The sequence below is a fragment of the Aptenodytes patagonicus genome, chromosome W, assembly GCF_965638725.1.
Source record: "Aptenodytes patagonicus chromosome W, bAptPat1.pri.cur, whole genome shotgun sequence".
Classification (NCBI taxonomy): Eukaryota; Metazoa; Chordata; class Aves; order Sphenisciformes; family Spheniscidae; genus Aptenodytes; species Aptenodytes patagonicus.
Genome location: NC_134981.1, coordinates 14407116 through 14430252, shown reverse-complemented (window position 1 = coordinate 14430252; position 23137 = coordinate 14407116). Strand labels below are relative to the sequence as shown.

The window sequence follows — 23137 nt, the reverse complement described above, 5'->3', positions numbered from 1 at the left end:
ATAAACTAGAGGCAAGCAACAGTGCACACATAACTACTTTTGTTTGCTTCTCTCCTTCCCTCAGCTATGGGTTTGCTATTGCTTGCCAGAAAGTTTCAGAAGTATGCGCCACAATACTTGTCAGCTGCCATAACAGTAAAAAGTTTGTAGATTAGCTGGCAGGGGACACTGGGATGGAATATAATCCTGTTGGGATATAAAGTAGACATCTCTAGAATGACAAATTCACAAAATCAGAAGATGGTTTTATTAAAACTTCAAAATTATAAAAAAGGCTATTGGAACAGCACAGCTCATGAAACTGAAGAGTGAAAGCTATCAACCCTTGTAAATAAAATTACAGAAACACTAGTAGTTCTCAGATGTCATTGCTACGTTGTGATCTGCTGCCCAGTTAACTCAAAGCAATTCTCTTCTTCAAAGGAAAGTACCTGAAACACCGCAAATATTTGACTAACTGCTTATGTCAAAAAAGGATAACAATATTTGTATTTTGTGTAAAATTAATGCAATCTCTCCAAAATTGATCTCATAATCATTTATATATGATACCTTCTTAACTTCTAAAGCACATTCCATCAATGCTTTCACGCTTCCAACTTCACGTAGAGTCTTTTTACTGTTTACATCTGCTCGCCAGGACAAGTTCCTCAAAACACTTGCAATGACCTGCAAAACATGAAAGAAAAATATTGTATCTCAAAATAGCTACTCCTTTAGTAGGTTATTAGCATTTCCTCCTGGATTTCTGGAACACTATAGAATTCATTAACAGTGGCAATGTTCAGCTGCTGAACTAGCTTTTTTGCTGAAATTCACTTTTTGTTCTATTGCCAGCTAGACTGTCCTAAGATTTCAGTATGAAGTTTGATCAAAGGTACTGGCTTTTGTGTATAAAATAAAGATTTGAAAGCAGGTTCCCTGCTTTCCACACTGGCTGAAAAATTGGACCAAAACCTCAGATTTGTCCTCTACTCTGATGTCTGCTGTAGACTTATTATGCAGTCTCAGGAGAGAGATTTATATAATCTTTTTCCTCAGCTTTTCCACTTGTAAAATAGGACAATCATACTAACCTGTCCCTCAGAGGTATGGTATGATTACCTTTATTAATGTTTATCAAGCTCTTTGAATACACTGTCTTTTATAATCAGAATAGTTATCCGTCAAACATGGGTAGCCATTCAGCCTAGGTTCTTGTCCTTGGCAGCAGCTAGACTGAGATGCTTCAAAGTAAAGTGCAACTGTCAAGACAGTGGACAGTCATTAAATATTTATCTCCATCCATTTATGGGCAGCTGTAAGCATGTATATCCCTCATAAAAATATATTTGATAGAATACTGTTATCTATGGATGTTCTCATTGTCACAAAAGTGTATAACCTTGTTAGGTTATGTGATAAAAACTCATCTGCACACCCACAAAGGAGCTCAGAGAGGCAATGGCAGGTGGGGGACCCAAATCATACCCTGCTCCAGCTCCTCCCAGGCCTATCACAGGAGCCAGCAGCCCATCACAGGCCCATCTGCAGAAGCCCAGAGGAGCACAGGGATGCACAATGTCAGGCGGGAACCCAAATTAAGGACTCAGAAGAAGGGACCCCCTGTCCAGGACACTCCCAAGGCTGTCCCAGGAGAGCCATCAGCCCGTTATCCAGGTGTGAAACCCATCAAGGTGATCACTCTCCGAAGCACCTTTCAGACTGAGAGGAGTTACTGCCCTGGGGTAAAGGACACATTACGGGATGCAAGGTAAGAGCATTTCAGGATTGCACAGGACTTATTATGGGATGTTTAGAAGAGGAACCAAAGGAGGGGAAAAGGAGAGATCTAAATGATTTGGGGAGAAACAAGTGTAGGAAAATAGATGGGATAAGAGGGGCTGGTCGCATATAAATAGTTTGCTGGTCAGTATGCTTGTCTGGCTACACCCTGCACTTGATCTCTTATGCATTTTCTTCCTGTGTCTGTCCCATCTTCTTATTAAATTCCTTTCTAACTCCAACTTTCTAACTCCCTGGGTGAGCGTCATAGGGGCCCACGTGTCTGTGGTGACAGTAACAGGAGTGAGTGCAGGTGTGCAAGTGAGCGTGTGAGCACTAGCAAATATCAAGCTGGACTAGCTGGTGAATAGGTGAAGTAGTCTGGGAGCAAGGGGGTGAGTGGGTCTCTAAGGGCCAGCTCTGTGTGTGAGAGCGCCTGTATGTCTCTAAGGGCAAGAGCACAGGGGGGTCAGCTATTGGGAACTGGAAAGTCCTGGCCAGCTCTGTGTGTGTGTGTGCACGCGAGAGAGAGGCAGTCTGTACCAGCAACTGGAGTAGGGCTGTGGTCTCAGGGGCTCCTATGTCCAGGTGCCAGCAACTGGGGAGACTGGGATCCAGGAGCCAGCTACTGGGCAGAGTGTCTGAGCCCAGCTGCTGGAGGGATCCACCTTGCACATATGCATATATATTTTCTCACTACTGGATCTCCATCCTGCTCAACCAGAGAGGGGAGCAGGATAAGGCTGTTGCTGTGCTTGTGGGAGTGCTCTGCATGTCTGTCTTTGATCTTTGTGGCCAGCCATGTACCTATGTATATATGTGGTGTATACGTGTCCTCTGTGTGTGTGTGCCTACTAGGAATACATTTTCAGCCTCACTACTGGTTGGATCTGGGGGCAATGGAGCTGCAACAGCCTCGCCTCTGTTGGGATACTGGATTCGGCCCTCCCTAACAAAATTTTTAAAAATATTACTGAACTATTGGTCTTGACATTCAATGGTTAATTTAAATTTGTTGGTTTTCATTTCAATGATAAAAATGAGTAATTGGCACAATTTACCTGTGTTACATCATTCCTTATGTTGTTTTACCTCTCTCATGTCCTCATTTGTTTACGACCAAAACAGTCTGTCTTTCAATATAAGCATCTTTCAATGTTTAAAATCACTTATTTTACCTATCTCAAATCTTTTCTGCATTTTTTTATCATTAGCTGATCAGTGTGGGAATGGGAATCTCACTAACGGACATTCCTGAGTTTGATTTTAATGAGCAAACACTGCACCACCTGGCATGACAAGGCACTTAAGCAGAAAACAACGGAGAAAGGAATGTGCAGCTGGAAGGAGAAAAACAAGATAAAGACCATGAAGGCATTTCGCATGATCAGAAAGAACGGGCCAATCTGCTAGAGCATAGATGCGCGTGAACACAAGGCTGTAACCTATCTGCAAGCTGCAGGTAGCGCGTGTCCATAGTAGATAACTATATAAGCCTTGTTATAAGTGTAAATAAAGGAGAATGACCATACTCATATTGAGATCCGTCATTACTCTGGAATCGCAACTCCCGCTCCATCGTTGACACTGAACAAAGGGAAACTCCGACATCTGGTAGCAGAGGATGGTTCGGCGCGCCTCTTCGAGACTGCGGTAAGAGCAGCGAGAGAAGGGGAGCGGGAGAAAAGCAGCTGGGAGTTGTACTATCCCGATGATCGGAGGGGGATAAGATAACGGAGCAGTGCCTCCCAGTGAGCGACCGCTATCATGGAAATAGAGGCGGCAGCGGCGTTGCTCGTAAGCATCCTCTCAAAGAGAGGGATCGAGACAACGGCAAAGCAATTATGTACGTTGATTAAATTAGGACAACGTTGGGGACATTTTAAGGACAGCCATATGATCTTTTCTGTGCTCGAATGGCGAGATTTAGGAAACACTATGTGGGAACAGACTATCGAAGGGAACGAAAAAACGGAAAAAGAAATTAAAGCAGTGCGAGAACTGTGGAGATCTGTTTTAGAGACTCTGAAAGCCATGAAGGCGGAGAGGGAGGTGGCGTGTGCTGCCGCTCAGATGCTGGCCCTGCAGCCTCCGCCTGAAAAGCCAAAGAGCACAGAGTCTAGACTCTCACGGTTTTTTGGGCTGTCGGCGGTAAGAGGAATGTCGGGAAGTCCATTTAAAACTGTACAGGAGCTCAAGGACAGCGTTGAGTGTCGTTCCGGTTTGTCCGACCCGGCTAAAACATGTCCCCCGGGTCTCCCGGCTACGACCCATTGTTCTAAGAGTCCGGAAGTTGCCGGTGGGGAGGCTCACCAGGCAACTGAGGCGGTCGCGGAAGAGCGACGACCCGGGGAGGAGGAGCGGCTGGTTCCGTTAACCCCTCCCTGGCCAACAGCCCTGCCTCTAGGAGTCTCTTCAGGTGCGTCTACTCCGCCACAGGGTGACAGCAAAGCACAGAGTATGGCTGAGACTAATGAGCTCCTGAAGAAGGTAGTGCAACAGTTACGGGACTTAACAATTACAGCCCAGAGGGGAGGAATGGAGCACCTGTCCGGGGCATCAGGGGAATCCCTACCCCCTTGCCTCTCTGGACCACCAGCGACGGTTCAGCCCAGACGCTGGAGCGAAGTGGCTAGAGACGCTATGCTGGACGGGCAGTGGCAAGCGGCATCCAGCTTGGGGGCGAGTGCTTTTCCTGTGCTGCAAGAGAATAACGGCAATAAGTGGGCGCCTCATGATTGGAAAATCCTACAGCAAGCAAAAAACACTGTGTCCCAGTATGGGATAAAATCAGAAGCTTCACGTCAAATTGTAATCTGGATCTTTTCGGCTGACCTGATGTGCCCTGCTGACTGCCAAAACCTTATGAGGCTTTTATTGTCACCTACGCAGTATTTGTTGTGGGGGTCGGAGTGGTCACGGCGGGCGGCGGGTGCTGCGGCACAGCATCAAACGCAGAGGGATCCCCTCTATGGGATTACCGCGGAAATGATAACGGGGACGGGAAGGTTTAACGATATTAATGCTCAGTTGGTTTTTCCTATTGCTTTGTTGCAGTTGTCTGCCAAACTGGCGCTAGACGCCTTTTTAGCCTTACCCGGTTCGTCCGCTCCATCCCTTAGTTCTGTACAGCAAGGTGCCACTGAAGTGTATAGTCATTTTGTCGATCGCTTGTGGGGGGCGATACGTGATCATCCAGATTTGGGGGAGGATAATAAACAACAAATGTTTCGCATTTTGGCCTTTGACAATGCCAATAATGCCACTAAAAACATTTTGGCCACGCTACCCAAAGATGCAGGGGTAGAAGACATGCTCATGCGAGTAGAGCGTGCTCAAATTAAGAAACAGACTGAAGTGATGGCTGCCACACTACAAACCGCCATTAAGGAGGTAATGGACCGGTCTGGGTGCCCAGCAGATCTGTGAAGCCTGCGTTATCATCAGGACAAAGAGAATCAGAGGACCTGTAACCGCAGAACTTAGCTCATGCGATGAGCTTTCCAAAAACGGTGGTAAGAAAAAAAAAAAAAAAAAAAAAAAAAAAAAGAAAAAAAAGAAAAAAAAAGAAAAAAAAAGAAAAAAAGGAAAAAAAAGAGAAAAGAAAAAAAAAGAAAGAAAAAAAAGAAAAAGAAAAAAAGAAAAAGAAAAAAGAAAAAAAGAAAAAAGAAAAAAGAAAAAAAAAAGAAAAAAAAGAAAAAAAGAAAGAAAGAAAAAAAAAAGAAATAAGATAAGTTGTTTAGAGTGCCTACGGTGTGTACTGTGAGTATTGTGTCAGTGTTACCATTGTGATAAGAAGTGGTGGGCCCGGTGCACGCGCGCACAAAGGTGGTATGAAACTTGCTATCTGAAAGAAATAGTGCTGTATAGAATATTAATAACCACTGGACACGAAATACAGTCCACGAAACTGCCAAATTGATTATTGTTTGTAAAAAAAAAAAAGGCAATTCGCCTAGAAGAGAAAATGTTGAGCCAGGCAGATGTGATCGTAATTGGGCTAATCTTAATAATCCCAGGGTCGGCAACTATACATCGCATTAACCCAAGGGAAAATATGTGGGTAACCTGGGCAAATAAAACAGGGCAGCCCGCGTTTTGCCTTTCCCTCGCCTCAGCAACTGAGCCGTTTAGGACTTGTTTGTTAGGTATGCCTGGATATAAGGAGGGTGACTTTGCCGGGTTCAGTAATGGCAGCTGTACTAATGTGACTGCAACTAGCAAATGTAGTGCTAACTTGATAAAAGGATTAAATCACTCGCTACCCTGGGATCCCCAGGAGTTGGAACTATTAGGGTCGATGCGAGTTGGAAATACATCTAAAAATTGGACTCAGACATGTTTTATATTTGGGGGACCCCTACAGACGGGTATCCACTTCTACCAGGCAAGAAATTGGACAGGGTGGACTAATGTCACCTCCCATGCATCTTACTACAAGTATCAGGATGCGGGCGATTTTTGTGGTACCAATGACAGTGGTAATAGCTATGGTTTAGGAGCGGCTGGAGCGGAAACAAAGGGAGGAATAGGGATCTGGAACAATGGTACCCCAAAGGCGTTGCCCCCACAGGTATTTTTAATATGTGGGGACAGGGCCTGGCAGGGTATCCCAGCAAATGCTGTAGGAGGGCCATGCTACTTAGGAAAATTGACCCTGCTGGCCCCGGGAGAAAATTGGTGGAAAACCATAACAAGAAAAGGGCAACAACAAAGACGAAAAAGAGCCGCCACGGGTCTTTCCCCAGACTGTCATGATGACGTGATTCTGCCTAGCGACACCGAAAAAGTCTTCCTTTCACTATTTGTACCAGGCGCTGCAGCTACGAGGGCCCTAAATGAGGTAGGGAAATTAGCTTGTTGGGCTAAAAAGCAGGCTGATGTGACAACAGAGCTTATTGAAAAATTACTTGCAGATCAGGATAGCTTCCATCATGCGATTTTACAGAATAGAGCTGCTATTGACTTTCTGTTATTAGCACAAGGACATGGGTGTGAGGATTTTGAAGGGATGTGTTGTATGAATCTGTCTGACCATGGGGAGTCAATCCACAAACAGCTACAATGGTTAAAGGACCACGCCAAGAATATTCAACAAGATCAGGGGTTATTCGATACCTGGCTTAAGAATATATTTGGGGAACTGCCATCTTGGATAATAAGTTTAATAAAAGAAAGCTTATGCATTTTAATTGTTATATTAGTAATAAGTATATGCTCTTGTATAATTTTTAGCTGTGTGAAGAAAGCAATTATGAAAATTGTTAATCAAGTCTGGGTTGCTCAAAAACAAGAAGGGGGAATTGTGGAGGAGTGGCTGGTACAGCAGGGGCACGATCTAGGATCCATGAGCAACCCATGTTTTAAACAGTAGCAGGGATATGCTGACAAAGACGGCTGGTGTCCTTGACCATCCTTCCCTGAGCAGAAGAAGGAACCTCGCCACGTGATGAACAACAAAAGCGGAACAACACCCGGGATAAGGAGGAGGCAGAGATCGGCGAGACCAGCCGGCGGCTACCAATGAGAAGGGTGTTGTGAACGCGTGGACAGCTGTGATTAACCAATTATAGGTTGTTATGAAGCGCGTGTCCGAAGGTGTTGTGAGCGCGTGCCCAGCCACCCCATCCGTTCCGGTGAATGATGGGGGAGTGGCCGGGGAGAAAGACCCCCTGGCTGCTGCGTTTGCAGACTTGCGGGTATCAGACAGCTCCTCCTCGTGGCTGGTTAAAAGGACTAGCCAAGCTAGGAGGGATATGTGTAATAGTATTTATATGCATTTTTGTTTTGTGTACCCTGTTTGTTGCAATGTATACGAAAAATGATTGAAAGATCGGTTTCAGCAGTGTTTCTAGTAAAACAAAAAGGGGGAGATGTGGGAATGGGAATCTCACTAACGGACATTCCTGAGTTTGATTTTAATGAGCAAACACTGCACCACCTGGCATGACAAGGCACTTAAGCAGAAAACAACGGAGAAAGGAATGTGCAGCTGGAAGGAGAAAAACAAGATAAAGACCATGAAGGCATTTCGCATGATCAGAAAGAACGGGCCAATCTGCTAGAGCATAGATGCGCGTGAACACAAGGCTGTAACCTATCTGCAAGCTGCAGGTAGCGCGTGTCCATAGTAGATAACTATATAAGCCTTGTTATAAGTGTAAATAAAGGAGAATGACCATACTCATATTGAGATCCGTCATTACTCCGGAATCGCAACTCCCGCTCCGTCGTCGACACTGAACAAAGGGAAACTCCGACAGATCAGAAATAAAAAAAAAATTCCATCTATTGCAAATTATTCTTTGCTTTTTAAACACTTGCTGCATATTGAGCAGATGCTTTTGTTGACTTGTCACTACAGCGATTTCAAGCTCTTGTTTTAAATGAACTGCAACCATTCAGAAAAGTAGTAATGTATATGAACAGTTGCATTTACTTCTTCCAACATACAGTACTTTCCATTCAAATAATGAATTGCCTGTGCTGCTTATTTTAAGAAGTTTTATACACTTCTGGACTTCCTCACAGTCCTCTTTAATCTTGATAAATCTAAATACAACACTGGCACCCTGCAGTTGACTTCCTTTTCAAGAGTACTAAATATACTTAATATAAAAATAAATAAAAAATAAAACAGGGTTTTCTTTTCCAAAAGCTGTTCTGATTTGTTTACATTATCTATTTATTAAAGTGGATTATCATTTCATATTTAATAATTTTAACTTCCACACCACTGAAGAACAGTTCTGTGCTCTCAACTCTCAGGATCACCCTAAGCACTTTATAAGATTTAAGAAAAGACTGTTTATTTACAGGGTATTTTTCTTTACACAGCATGACACACTGGAAGAGACATGCTGGTTTAACACCAAACACTTTGCTGACACTTGAACAAAGTTTCTCTAGGAGGTGCTGGTGTAAAAAGCAGGTATATATGTACTAAGAGAACAATCTTATCAAGTGTCATACAGATTCTCCTTTGAAGTAGAGCTTCCTCTACTGTTATTAGTCTATTATTTATTTGCTGCTAGTGTAGGAGGAGCCTCAGATGCCACAATACTGCATTAACCCTCAGGGTAATCCTAGTCCATTAGCACCATCACTAGTAAACTAAATCAGCGAATCTCAGATTGCTCAAACTTATCTTGAAAACTGGACTTCCACTAACAGATCAGGGTCATAAAAGTGAGTTTTATAGCTGATTATATATATACTTTGGTGAGAAAACAGAATTTGATCCAGAGTAAGCGTTTTTATAACCACAAAGTTGTACTTCATAATTTACAGAACACATACAGGTACAAACTTTGCATCAAAGTTAACGCTGACAAGACAACATAAGAATGAGTACAAAAAAAGAGAATCAGACTGGGAAGGGTGGAACGTTTCAAAGAGGTAGCCTAATTAAAAAAAGAGAAAGCGCTCTATGAACAGAGCACTAGAAATCATAGAATCATAGCATCATAGAATCATAGAATCATTTAGGTTGGAAAAGACCTCTAAGATCATTGAGTCCAACCATTAACCTAACACTGCCAAGTCCACCACTAAACCATGTCCCTAAGCACCATGTCTACACATCTTTTAAATACCTCCAGGCATGGTGACTCAACCACTTCCCTGGGCAGCCTGTTCCAGTGCTTGACAACCCTTTTGGTGAAGAAATTTTTCCTAATATCTAATCTAAACCTCCCCTGGTGCAACTTGAGGCCATTTCCTCTCGTCCTATCGCTAGTTACTTGGGAGAAGAGACTGACACCCACCTCGCTACAACCTCCTTTCAGATAGTTGTAGAGAGCGATGAGGTCTCCCCTCAGCCTCCTTTTCTCCAGGCTAAACAACCCTAGTTCCCTTAGCCGCTCCTCATAAGACTTGGTCTCTCGACCCTTCACCAGCTTTGTTGCCCTTCTCTGGACACGCTCCAGCACCTCAATGTCTTTCTTGTAGTGAGGGGCCCAAAACTGAACACAGTATTCGAGGTGCGGCCTCACCAGCACCGAGTACAGGGGGACGATCACTTCCCTACTCCTGCTGGCCACATTATTTCTGATACAAGCCAGGATGCTATTGGCCACTTTGGCCACCTGCTGGCTCATATTCAGCCGGTGTCATGAAAGAAGATACGAATTTAAGCATAAAAATAACTCATGGAGAGGCCAAATGAGTGGAAAGAAAGGGGAGCAGAAATACAACATTTTAAAACAACTCAATGAAATTGAAGGGATGCAAGATGATGGAAACGTGCAAGCCAAGAACATATTTCATCTCAAAAGGAAGTACCTGCTGCAAGTCTTCACTTTCAGACTTCAGTTGGGCTACAAGAGCTCTCATGCAGTCCTTCATAGAACATAATGTAGCCTGTTAGGAATCAGGAGAAAAAAGAAAATAAATAGAGTATTAAATGACACATTAGGTGGCTCGATTGTGCATAATTCTTTGATATTTTAAGCTATTCATCTCTGAAGTTCAAAAAGGCTTAGTAAAATGTTTCCAATAACAGATATTTGATCTACAATTATTAAAATGTTAAGCATAAATATCAGTTTCTATTGTGGGAAATACATAAGTGGTGAAATTGTGCTAAATTTTATACTTTTGACAACAAGTCTGGGACCAAATCTGGAACACTAATAGTTTAGAAGCGTTCTTCACTATGTCCCGGATATGAAACTGGACACTCACCTGTAAGTTGGCAATGTGTTGTTACCTGATGTCTATTGAGTCTCAAATCATACTTTTTCTTTCAAATATATATAATATGAAAAGTAATATGACAATTTAAAACTGACACAAATACAACAACATTCCTGACTTCTGAAGACCAAATTACTTTTTAAGAATACACTAGTAATTGAAAAACCGTAAGGCTTATATTAGAAAATGTTTGTGACAAAGCACAATTAAAAATTCTTCAAAAACAAAAGTATGTTAGAAATGCATTATTCATTAGCTGGATAACACATACATTTACATCACTGAATAGTTTAGTTTGTGCTATAAACCCAACAACTGCAGCCTTGCAGCAATTACTAATCAGATGATTTTAAGAGGCAGTATTTTGTGAAGCACTTCATTTGTAGGAGGGATTTGTTTCACTCTGTTTAAAACTGGGAGCAAAAAGTGAGTAGTATGAAATCTGGTTTTATTTTTGCAGAATCACAGAATGCTTGAGGTTGGAAGGGATCTCCAGAGGTTATCTGGTCCAAACCCCCTGCTCAAGCAGGGCCAATTAGAGCCGGTTGCCCAAGACCATGTCCAGATGGCTTTTGAATATCTCCAAGGAGAGAGACTCCACAACCTCTCTGGGCAACCTGTTCCAGTGCTCGGTCACCCTCACAGTGAAAAAGTGTTTCCTGATGTTCAGATGGAACCTCCTGTGTTTCTGTTTGTGCCCATTGCCTCTTGTCTTGTCCCTGGGCACCACTGAAAAGAGCCTGGCTCTGTCTTCTTTGCACCCTCCCTTCAGGTATTTATATACATTGATGAGATCCCCCTGAGCCTTCTCTTCTCCAGGCTAAACAGTCCCAGCACCCCACCCGGTACAGAACAGGAGTACACCTCTAGTTACTGGCCTGCAACTAGACTTCATGCCACTGATCAGCACCCTCTGGGCCCGGCTGTTCAGCCAGTTCTCAGTCCACCTCACTATCTGCTCATCCAGCCCATACTTCATCAGCTTCTCTATGATGATCTGTGTCACCAGGTCCCCGTCTCCTTCAGCAGCAGGTCCACATTTTCCCTAGTCTTCTTTTTGTCGCCTATGTACTTATAGAAGCCCTTCTTGTTGCCTTTGACATCCCTCACTAGATTCAACTCTGGGTGGGCTTTGGCTTTCCTAACCACGTCTCTGCAAGCTCAGACAGTGTCTCTATATTCCTCTCAGGTTAACTGTCTCTGCATCCACCTTCTGTATACTTCCTTTTCATATCTGAGTTTTGTCAGGAGCTCTTTTGTTCATCCATGCAGGCCTCCCAGCATTTTTGCTTGACATCCTGCTTGTTGGGATGGAATTTTCACTCTTGAAGTGTCTTCCATTAGAGTAGAAAGATAAAAGTCTTGTCAGAATGAAGTTATTTGAAGATCCATGTCTTGGAAAACTCTGGGGCAAGAAATTATTAAAACTTTGTATCTTTTGAAAGCAAAGTCCTTGGTAGAAATTAGGGAATCTATTTTCTCCAGTCATTTGAAATAGCACCCATTATGAGCCAGACATGCTCCAAACATTTAAGAAAGAGGATCCAGGCTGAAGAGATTTGCAAAAATTTGTCAGACAGTAATAATATTAGTAAATAAGTGATAACTTTACAAAATTTGACTAAATTAATAGGTTTAGTTCAAAATCCTCAGAAAAATCTATTATTCATAATCATTGGTACATTATGGAAAGATCTAGCGTATTGTTTACACAAAAATAAAGCCAATAGATAAAATCTTTACTTTCAGTGACAAAATAGAAGTAACTTAATTTAATACGAAAGCCAATACTATACTTTTATGACATAACATTCAGTTTGTGCTCTGTGTTAGGAACAGGATGGAATGGCAAAGTTTTGGGGGAATTTCTGTGTCGAGCCGAAATGCAATATTCTATCCCAGAAATGCAATATCCTATCCCAGAGATTTTCATCACCTTTCTGAGAACTACAAGTCAAACACAGCTGCAAACTGAAATTATTGTATGTTTGAAATTCTATTTTACCTTGTTTGCCACATCTCCAAAAGTCAAGTTTGTCAGAGCCATTCCAGCATACCTCCTTAATATAACACTATAGTGGTCATTTGTAAGTCCATACATTTCACAATCCACTTGCAACAGTTCTGCAATGGCCTGCAAACCTCCTTTAAAAATAAATAAATAATAAATGAATAATAATAAACAATACTACTAATAATAAATTTCAATCCTAATATCAAGAATACAGTATACACACATCAAGGAGTAAATTACATTCATATGTACAGAATATATCACAAACATCTGAAAACCAAAAGGCTCAGAAAGGCAAATAATAATTTCTTAAATACACTGTTAAATATTGACTCTGGATCTTGAATTGTGTGCTTAGTACAAGCTGAAAGGTATGGTAGCATGATGTTGAGATTTTGGGGGAAGATGAGAACAGAAGCATTTATGAAGAGGTAAAAAGGACACCCGTCTTTTAATTCCACCCAGTCAAAATCACATTTGACTGATCAACTCACACCAATTACATAAAAGGTTATTCAGTAAATATGATAATTATTAATTTAATAATTATTATTACTGAATCTTATTATCCCAGAAAAAATACACATAATTTTTTCATTGATAATGAAAAGTGGCAAATTAAGGAAACTTGCATGCACAGAATTCACTGAAGATGGACTAAAGCATTCAGGCTGTTATACAGGAACCAATATGTTTAACTCATGACGCAAAAACCCCTCAGAAAGTAGTCGCCATTATAAGTCAAATACTTCTAAAATTGCAAAAATTTTCCAGGATATGAATACCCTTCCAAAAATCACAGCTCATGCCAGATATAAGAGCAACTTGCATAATGACCCGTCCACTAGGAAATAGTCTAACTATAAGTTCATTTAAACTGCATCAATCAGAGTTTAAACTAATGGTTAACAAAAAAAGCCATATATTCAGTGAGGTATACAAGAAAGGAATGTCCGCATTTTCAGGAAGCATCTCAAAGGAAGTTAGAGAAACACATTTAGTCTTACCAAGCTCATTCATGGCATGCCTGTGTTCTTCATCAAATGAAAGTTTCATCAAAACGCACACTGCAGGACAGATTTGATGATCAACTGGAGCTGGCACTGATCACGAAATAGGTAACTATTAGTATTTCTTAGGTGTATAATTTTGTCTAGATCATAAGCTTTCCAAAGAGAATCTAATCTTAAAATAAATAAAGTGCAGTTTTTTTCAGGGTTTGTATCTTCCCAGTAACACAAGAACAGACAGTTAATTAAAAACATTACTAATAAATGTGAGTACACAGAGGCTTGAATATGTGTACATACAACCAGGATTACATATATGCACTAGAAATATACTTGAAGCTGAAAAGACTCTTTATGGAAAAGAATTTAGGGAGAATTTTGAATGTATGTATAAAGTAAAAAAACCCACTTCAAATAAAAAAAAATCTAATTAATTTGGTGTCCTGGTTTCGGCAGGGATAGAGTTAATTTCCTTCCTAGTAGCTGGTACAATGCTGTGTTTTGGATTTAGGAGGAGAACAAAGTTGATAACACACCAATGTTTTAGTTGTTCCTAGGTAATGCTTACACTAGCCAAGGACTTTTTAGTTTCCCATGCTCTACTGACTGAGAAGGCTGGAGGTGCACAAGAAGCTGGGAGGGGGCACAGCCAAACTGGCCAAAGGGACATTCCATACCATGTGACGTCATGCTCAGTACATAAACTGGGGAAAGCAGGGCGAGGGGGCCGCTGCTCGGGGACTGGCTGGGCATCGGTCGGCGGGTGGTGAGCAATTGTACTGTGCATCACTTGCTTTGTGTATTATTATTATTATTATTATCATATTATTATTATCATTTTATTTCAATTATTAAACTGTTTTTATCTCAACCCACGAGTTTTTTCTCACTTGTGCTCTTCCAATTCTCTCCCCCATCCCACCGGGGGCAGGGGGAGTGAGCGAGCGGCTGGGTGGTGCTCAGTTGCTGACTGAGGTTAAACCACGACAGTCCTTTTTGGCGCCCAACGTGGGGCACGAAGGGTTTGAGATAATAACAGATTAACCGGAGTGTATTAAGGAACTTATATCTGTTAATAGTTGTGGGTCACAATGTTGGTGTCTCTGTTCTCGATATTGATTTGTATAATCTGCATGGTGCTCTTTTTTTTGCTGTACATGTTAAAGATTGGTGTTGGTTTTTGCAGTTTGCTGTGGTCTGCAGTGATTAGTGATGTCTCGCTTGTGAGGTTTGTTTTTAGAACATTGACCTTGATGTTAGCGTGGTATGTAGGTTTCGCAATGAAGCCGTTACTGTACCACGGATACCATTTCGTGGAGACAACTAGCAATTACAGTGACTTCTCTGAGAGTTTTTTTACAGAGGAAATACAGAATGGCAGTGTCACTACCTTCTTCTATGATGTTTCCTCCTTCATTACAGTAACTTTTCAGTATTTTGAACATCCTTGGGTAGGTAAGATACTTCTATTGGTACTTCTTGGGAATATTGTTTCAGTTTTGTCTAAAGTTGGTAAGCAATTTAAGAATATCATCCAGAGATCTGCCCCAAGGCTGAATAGTTATGAGTGGCAGGGTGTGTGGGACAAGATGGGCAAGTACCTAGGCCAATGGGCACCCCCAGTGTTTTGGAACGTCTCCCCTGAGCAAGTGCGGAATCCTGAAAAGTTAGTAGAATATTTGGACAAAGTATGCTGTCACCCTGGCAACTCCAGAGAGATGGAGATCATTGCAACGTGCTGGGGCTTGGCCCATGCCTACCGAGCCCTGTTCAACACTATTCAGTACCCTCAAGGGGAAGAGAAGGTCTCTGGCTCTGACAGTAAAACGACACGCCCTGCGGCCACTCAGACCCGGGCAACACACCCTGTGGCTGAACCAAAGAACCAGCCTGTGCCGGTATCAGTCGCCCCTGTACACAAGAAGAAATCTTGGAAGCGGAAGTCGGCTCATTTAGTAAGGGAGGAAGAAGCTTCTTCTAAAAGGGAAGCGGAGGAAGAACTGTACGAATACCCTGGAGAAGGGACATCACGAGAATGGGAGGAGAGCCGGCCGCTGATTAGGGAGGAAGAAGAGGAAGAACTCATAAATGAGGCAGTGACCACCCGATCTCTATCCCTGAGTGAGCTGCGAGATATACAAAAAGATTTCAGCCATCGTCCAGGCGAGCATATTGTCACCTGCCTGCTCCGATGCTGGGATAATGGGGCCATTAGCCTAGAATTAGAGGGTAGGGAAGCCAAGCAGCTGGGATCCCTTTCTAGGGAAGGGGGCCTTGACAAAGCAATTGGAAAAGGGACACGAGTCCTCAGCCTTTGGAGGCGACTCTTGGCAAGCGTGAAGGAAAGGTATCCCTTCAAGGAAGATGTCATATGTCGCCCAAGCAAGTGGGCCACCATGGAGAAGGGTATCCAGTTTCTGAGAGAATTAGCTGTGCTGGAGGTGATTTACGATGACCTGAACAATGAACAACTATCCAAAGATCCAGACGAAGTCAAGTGCACACGACCCATGTGGTCGAAGTCTATAAGGAGCTCACCATCGTCATATGCCAATTCATGGGCAGTGATGACCTGGAAAGATGGAGAGGAACAAATGGTGGATGAATTGGCTAGTCAACTCCGGCAATATGAGGAAAGTCTCTCTTCCTCCCTCGTCTCGGCTGTGGAGAAACTGTCCCAGGAGATCCAGCAACTCAGAGAGGATAGGTCCTACTCCCTACCTGTACGGACCAGTATCTCGGCTATTAGGAGTCAGCGTTCTTTTGCTCAGGAGAGAGAATATAAAGGGTACACACCACGGGGCACCCTATGGTTTTACCTGTGTGACCACGGAGAGGACATGAGGAAGTGGGATGGAAAACCTACTGCAGCCCTAGGGGCACGGGTACGTGAATTGCAAGGGAAAACAATCACAGAAAGAGGTTCTTCCAGGAACATTGCTGCTCCAGTTTCCAGCGGGCAGTTCCCCAGAGAGAGTAGAAGGGCTGATCTTACTCCTGATCTTAATGAAGAAACTTCTGACTCGTACGTACAAGAAATGAGAAATGAGTACTGTGATGAGGATTAGAGGGGCCCTGCCTCCAGCCAGGGGGAGGAAAGGAGGAAAGGTTTACTGGACTGTGTGGATTCGGTGGCCTGGCACATCAGACCCACAGAAGTATAAGGCTCTAGTGGACACCGGTGCACAGTGTACCCTAATGCCATCAAGCTATATAGGGGCAGAACCCATCTGTATTTCTGGGGTGACGGGGGGATCCCAACAGCTAACTGTATTGGAAGCCGAAGCAAGTCTAACTGGGAATGAGTGGCAGAAGCACCCCATTGTGACTGGCCCAGAGGCTCTGTGCATCCTTGGCATAGACTACCTCGGGAGAGGGTATTTCAAGGACCCAAAAGGGTACCGGTGGGCTTTTGGTATAGCTGCCTTGGAGACGGAGGAAATTAAACAGCTGTCCACCTTGCCTGGTCTCTCGGAGGACCCCTCTGTTGTGGGGTTGCTGAAGGTTGAAGACCAACAGGTGCCAATCGCTACCACCATGGTGTACCGGCGGCAATATCGCACCAACCGAGACTCCTTGATTCCCATTCATGAGCTGATTCGTCAACTGGAGAGCCAAGGAGTGATCAGCAAGACTCGCTCACCCTTTAACAGTCCCATATGGCCAGTGCGGAAGTCTAATGGAGAGTAAAGACTGACAGTAGACTATCGTGGCCTAAATGCAGTCACGCCACCGCTGAGTGCTGCCGTGCCAGACATGCTAGAACTTCAATACGAACTGGAGTCAAAGGCAGCCAAGTGGTATGCCACAATTGATATCGCTAATGCGTTTTTCTCAATCCCTTTGGTGGCAGAGTGCAGGCCACAGTTTGCTTTCACTTGGAGGGGCGTCCAGTACACCGGGAACCGACTGCCCCAGGGGTGGAAACACAGCCCCACCATTTGCCATGGACTGATCCAGACTGCACGGGAACAGGGTGGAGCTCCAGAACACCTGCAATACATTGATGATATCATTGTGTGGGGCAACACAGCAGGAGAAGTTTTTGAGAAAGGGAAGGAAATAGTCCAAACCCTTCTGAAGGCCGGTTTTGCCATAAAACAAAGTAAGGTCAAGGGACCTGCACAGGAGATCCAGTTTTTAGGAATAAAATGGCAAGATGGACGTCGTCAGATCCCAATGGATGTGATGCAACAAAATAACAGCCATGTCTCCACCAACTAGCAAAAAGGAAACACAAGCTTTCTTAGGCGTCGTGGGTTTTTGGAGAATGCTTATTCCAAATTACAGTCTGATTGTAAACCCTCCCTATCAAGTGACCCGAAAGAAGAACGATTTCAAATGGGGCCCTGAGCAACGACAAGCTTTTGAACAAATTAAAGAGGAGATAGTTCATGCAGTAGCCCTGGGGCCAGTCCGGGCAGGACAAGATGTAAAAAATGTGCTCTACACCGCAGCCAGGGAGAATGGCCCTACCTGGAGCCTCTGGCAGAAAGCACCAGGGGAGACTCGAGGTCGACCCCTAGGGTTTTGGAGTCGGGGATGCAGAGGATCCGAGGCCCACTATACTCCAGCTGAAAAAGAGATATTGGCAGCATATGAAGGGGTTCGAGCTGCTTCGGAAGTCATTGGTACTGAAGCACAGCTCCTCCTGGCACCCCGACTGCCGGTGCTGGGCTGGATGTTCAGAGGGAGGGTCCCCTGTACACATCATGCAACTGATGCTACATGGAGTAAGTGGGTCGCACTGATCACACAACGGGCTCGAATAGGAAACCCCAGTCGCCCAGGAATCCTGGAAGTGATCATGGATTGGCCAGAGGGCAAAGATTTTGGAATATCGCCAGAGGAGGAGGTGACGCGTGCTGAGGAGGCCCCAATGTATAATGAACTACCAGAAAATGAGAAGCAATATGCCCTGTTCACTGATGGGTCCTGTCATATTGTGGGAAAGCATCGGAGGTGGAAAGCTGCTGTATGGAGTCCCATGCGACAAGTGGCAGAAACTGCTGAAGGAGAAGGTGAATCGAGCCAATTTGCAGAAGTAAAGGCCATCCAGTTGGCTTTAGACATTGCTGACCGAGAAAAGTGGCCAGTGCTCTATCTCTAGACTGACTCATGGATGGTGGCAAATGCCCTGTGGGGGTGGTTGCAGCAATGGAAGCAGAGCAACTGGCAGCGCAGAGGCCAACCCATCTGGGCTGCCGCATTGTGGCAAGATATTGCTGCCCGGGTGGAGAACCTGGTTGTAAAAGTCCGTCACGTAGATGCTCACGTATCCAAGAGTCGGGCCACTGAAGAACATCAAAACAACCAGCAGGTGGATGAGGCTGCTAAGATTGAAGGGGCTCAGGTGGATCTGGACTGGCAACAGAAGGGTGAATTATTTCTAGCTCGGTGGGCCCATGACACCTCAGGTCACCAAGGAAGAGATGCAACATACAGATGAGCTCGTGATCGAGGGGTGGACTTGACCATGGACACTATTGCACAGGTTATCCATGAATGCGAAACATGCGCTGCAATCAAGCAAGCCAAGCGGTTAAAGCCCCTCTGGTATGGAGGACGATGGCTGAAATATAAATATGGGGAGGCCTGGCAGACTGTATATATCACACTCCCACAAACCCGCCAAGGCAAGCGCCACGTGCTTACAATGGTGGAGGCAACCACCGGATGGCTGGAAACATATCCCATGCCCCATGCCGCTGCCCAGAACACTCTCCTGGGCCTTGAAAAGCAAGTCCTATGGCGACATGGCACCCCAGAAAGAATTGAGTCAGACAACGGGATTCATTTCCGAAACAACCTCATAGACACCTGGGCCAAAGAGCACGGCATTGAGTGCACCAGCCTCTGGGAAAACTGAATGATACAATGGACTGTTAAAGACTCCACTGAGAGCAATGGGTGGCGGGACATTCAAACATTGGGATATGCATTTAGCAAAGGCCACCTGGTTAGTCAACAGTAGGGGATCTGCCAATCGAGCTGGCCCTGCCCAGTCAGAACTTTTACGTACTGTAGATGGGAATAAAGTCCCTGTAGGGCACATAAAAAAATATGCTGGGGAAAACAATCTGGGTTATTCCTGCCTCGGGCAGAGGCAAACCCATCCGTGGGATTGCTTTTGCTCAAGGACCTGGGTGCACTTGGTGGATAATGCGGGAGGATGGGGAAGTCCGATGTGTACCTCAAGGGGATTTGATTTTGGGTGAGAATAGCCAATGATCTGAATTATGTGATGTTAAGTACTAATTATAGTTATAATAGTTATACTAATAATACACAGATATACTAATCATACTAATAATATTATATGCCATACTAATGTTATTACAATAAGAATCACCCAGACTAATGAAGAATAACTTCAGTGAAACCAAGCAAAGCACAGTGATGATGGTACCAGAACTGACTTCAACATGAAACAATCCAACACCACATACCATCTCCATTTTTCCTGCCCTGGAAGATTATTATGACAGATGGAGCCCAAAGTCATGGACTAAATGAACTCAACAAACGTTTTAGAGGGATGGCCCACAGACTAAGGGAATGATATCTCTGTGTGTGTGTGTGTGTGTATATATACATTAAAAAAAAAAGGGGGTGGTGATTAATGAAAATGTACTGGAAAATATGAGACTTGAGCATGACGCAGATGGTATACGATAAGGGGTGGATATTGTCCTGGTTTCGGCAGGGATAGAGTTAATTTCCTTCCTAGTAGCTGGTACAATGCTGTGTTTTGGATTTAGGATGAGAACAAAGTTGATAACACACTGATGTTTTAGTTGTTGCTAGGTAATGCTTACACTAGCCTGTGGGGATGGGAATCTCACTAAGGGACATTCCTGAGATTGATTTTAATGAGCAAACACTGTACCACCTGGCATGACAAGGCACTTAAGCAGAAAACAACGGAGAAAGGAATGTGCAGCTGGAAGGAGAAAAACAAGATAAAGACCATGAAGGCATTTCGCATGATCAGGAAGAACGGGCCAATCTGCTAGAGCATAGATGCGCGTGAACACAAGGCTATAACCTATCTGCAAGCTGCAGGTAGCGCGTGTACACTTCTGCTTGCTATAAAAGATGCTAACAAAAAGCAATAAAGGTCTTTGGTTGCTGTGTCTGCCGGAGTCCGTGCCGCTTTTCACCCCCACAAATGGCGCCCAACGTGGGGCGAAAATGCTGGAGCAGAGCACCGGTGGGGAGCCAGCTGAACGAGTCATAGCCAGCGGGAGACAGAGCGTTCACAGGAAAGAGCTGGAGCCGGAACTTTGAATCATCGCCTCGTTGGAGCAGAGGTGAGCAGCTGGGAAACTTAAAATGGGATCGCAACTAACTAAGGAGGAGGAATCTATACTATGTATTATTAAGAAACTGTTAGAAAAGCGTGGAGTTAAGTATGATGACCATACCCTCCGCCTATTGCTTTCATGGCTAAAACGAAAGGGAATTCCCCTTGATTTGGCTACTGCTTTTAACGGCGAGCGGGAGACCCGCTACGGGGCGCGGGACTTGCTCAGTTAATGGGGGAGGACCCTGTCAATACGCCGCAACTGCAGGCATGGCTGGTGCCTGAAATTTTAAGACAATCAGCAGACCTTGCGTTTCGAGCAATGGTAAAGGTCCCTGATACAGGATGACCGGTAAAATCTTTTACTAGCATTAAGCAAGGGACCAACGAACCTTATATGGATTTTATCGACAAGCTCCAAGAAGCTATTCAAAAACAAATACAAAATCCTGAAGCCAAAGAGGCATTGCTTATGAAATTGGCTATAGAGAATGCCAATGAGGACTGTAAAAGAGTCTTCAGACATTGCGAAATCCGACCATAATAGACATGCTTGACGCGTGCAATCGTGTGGGTTCAATTACACATAAGAATGAGGTTTTTGCAGCCTGTTTAGCCGCTGCCTTGCGTCCCGGTAACAAAGCGTGTTTCCGCTGTGGAAACTCGGGGCATTTTAAACGGCAATGTCCTGAGAATCCTGTACAGAAGGGAGGATCGGAAGGAATTCAGCAGCCCCCTGGTATTTGCCCACGCTGCCGCAAGGGGAGGCACTATGTTAATCAATGCCGGTCGAAATACGATCTCCGCGGTCGACCCTTGTCAGGAAACGGGAAGTCGAGCGCGAGGCGGGGGCGCGCACCGACACAAATGCCACCCCAAAATCCCCAACCCCAAAACCCCATGAGACCGCTGTCTCAGCAGGCCTGGATCACCTCAAGGCCAGAACCATTGGCAGTGCCGGAGTGGATGTCTCCACAGCCACCAATCTCTCTATAAACGATCAGACTGTGCACAGGGTGCCCCTCAATGTGAGAGGCCCCCTTGGCCAGGGGCTGAGTGCCCTATTGGTGGGGAGGTCCAGTGCTACTATGCAGGGTTTGTTTGTGTTACCTGGGGTTATCGACTCTGATTATACGGGACAGCTGCAAGCGTTGCTATGGACCCCCTCTCCTCCAGTATTTATTCCAGCTGGAAGTAGGATTGCACAGCTAGTTCCTTTTAAGAGTATGGTTCGTAATCGGGATCCTATTCCTCGGGGGGCTGGTGGATTTGGGTCCACAGGTGAACCAAATATTTTTTGGACTCAGCTTGTCCAAAGAACTCAGCCCACTTTGACCTGCACTCTAAAGAATAAAGGCAGCAAACCGGAACAACTGGTAGTGAAGGGAATGATAGATACAGGGGCAGACGTTACTATCATCAGTACTGCAAAGTGGCCTGGATCATGGGAAACCATCCCGGTCAACACGGGGTTAGTGGGAATCGGAGGCCTGTCGACGTCCAGGCAGAGTGCCAACTTAATACAGATTGTAAACCCGGAAGGACAGGTTGCAACTATTCGACCTTTTGTGGTTCCTGCGCCGTTAAACCTGTGGGGATGAGATGTCTTGAGCACTTGGGGACTAGTGATTGGCACTGCTGATTCGCATCAACATTTTTAGTGGGGGTCACTGGCGCTCGGCCCACCGTTCGACTCACATGGCTCACCGATCAGCCAGTGTGGGTGGATCAGTGGCCCCTATCACAGGAAAAGGCCGACGCGCTGCGAACGTTAGTGGACGAGCAAGTGAGTCAAGGACATCTGGTTCCCACCACCAGCGCCTGGAACACCCCAGTGTTTGTTATAAAAAAGAAAAGTGGCAAATGGAGACTTCTACATGATTTACGGCAAGTAAATGCCGTGATTCAAGATATGGGGACATTGCAACCAGGTATGCCTTCACCGACATTGATACCTCGTCAATGGGACATTGTGATTATCAATTTGAAAGACTGCTTTTTCACGATTCCCTTAGTGCCGGAAGATGCTCCCAGATTTGCCTTCTCTCTCCCAGTTGTAAACCATCAAGGGCCTAGGTTGCGATATCATTGGACGGTGTTGCCTCAGGGCATGAAAAACAGTCCCACAAGATGTCAAATGTATGTTGCGCGTGCGTTGTCGCCCATAAGAAACAAATATCCTGACTTAATTTGTTATCACTACATGGACGATATTTTAATCACCGGACGAGACCCAAAGGAACTCATCACAGTTATGAAAGATATGTTGCAGGGGTTAAAGACATACGGCTTGCAAATAGCTCCTGAAAAGGTGCAAGTGCAAGCCCCGTGGAAGTACTTGGGGTG

The 23137-nt window shown here is 44.5% G+C and overlaps 1 protein-coding gene across 1 annotated transcript in view; it reads right to left on the bottom strand.

Moving 5' to 3' along the window:
* The window catches only part of LOC143171856 (adenomatous polyposis coli protein-like), a 169158-nt gene that overhangs the window by 8977 nt on the left and 137044 nt on the right, over nucleotides 1–23137 (bottom strand). Inside the window, exons 11-14 of the mRNA XM_076360955.1 lie at nucleotides 13483–13578; nucleotides 12467–12606; nucleotides 10048–10125; nucleotides 553–669 (exon numbers count right to left, since the gene is read on the bottom strand). Coding sequence (XP_076217070.1) covers nucleotides 553–669; nucleotides 10048–10125; nucleotides 12467–12606; nucleotides 13483–13578 — 431 coding nt within the window. The remainder of the gene's footprint in view (nucleotides 1–552; nucleotides 670–10047; nucleotides 10126–12466; nucleotides 12607–13482; nucleotides 13579–23137) is intronic.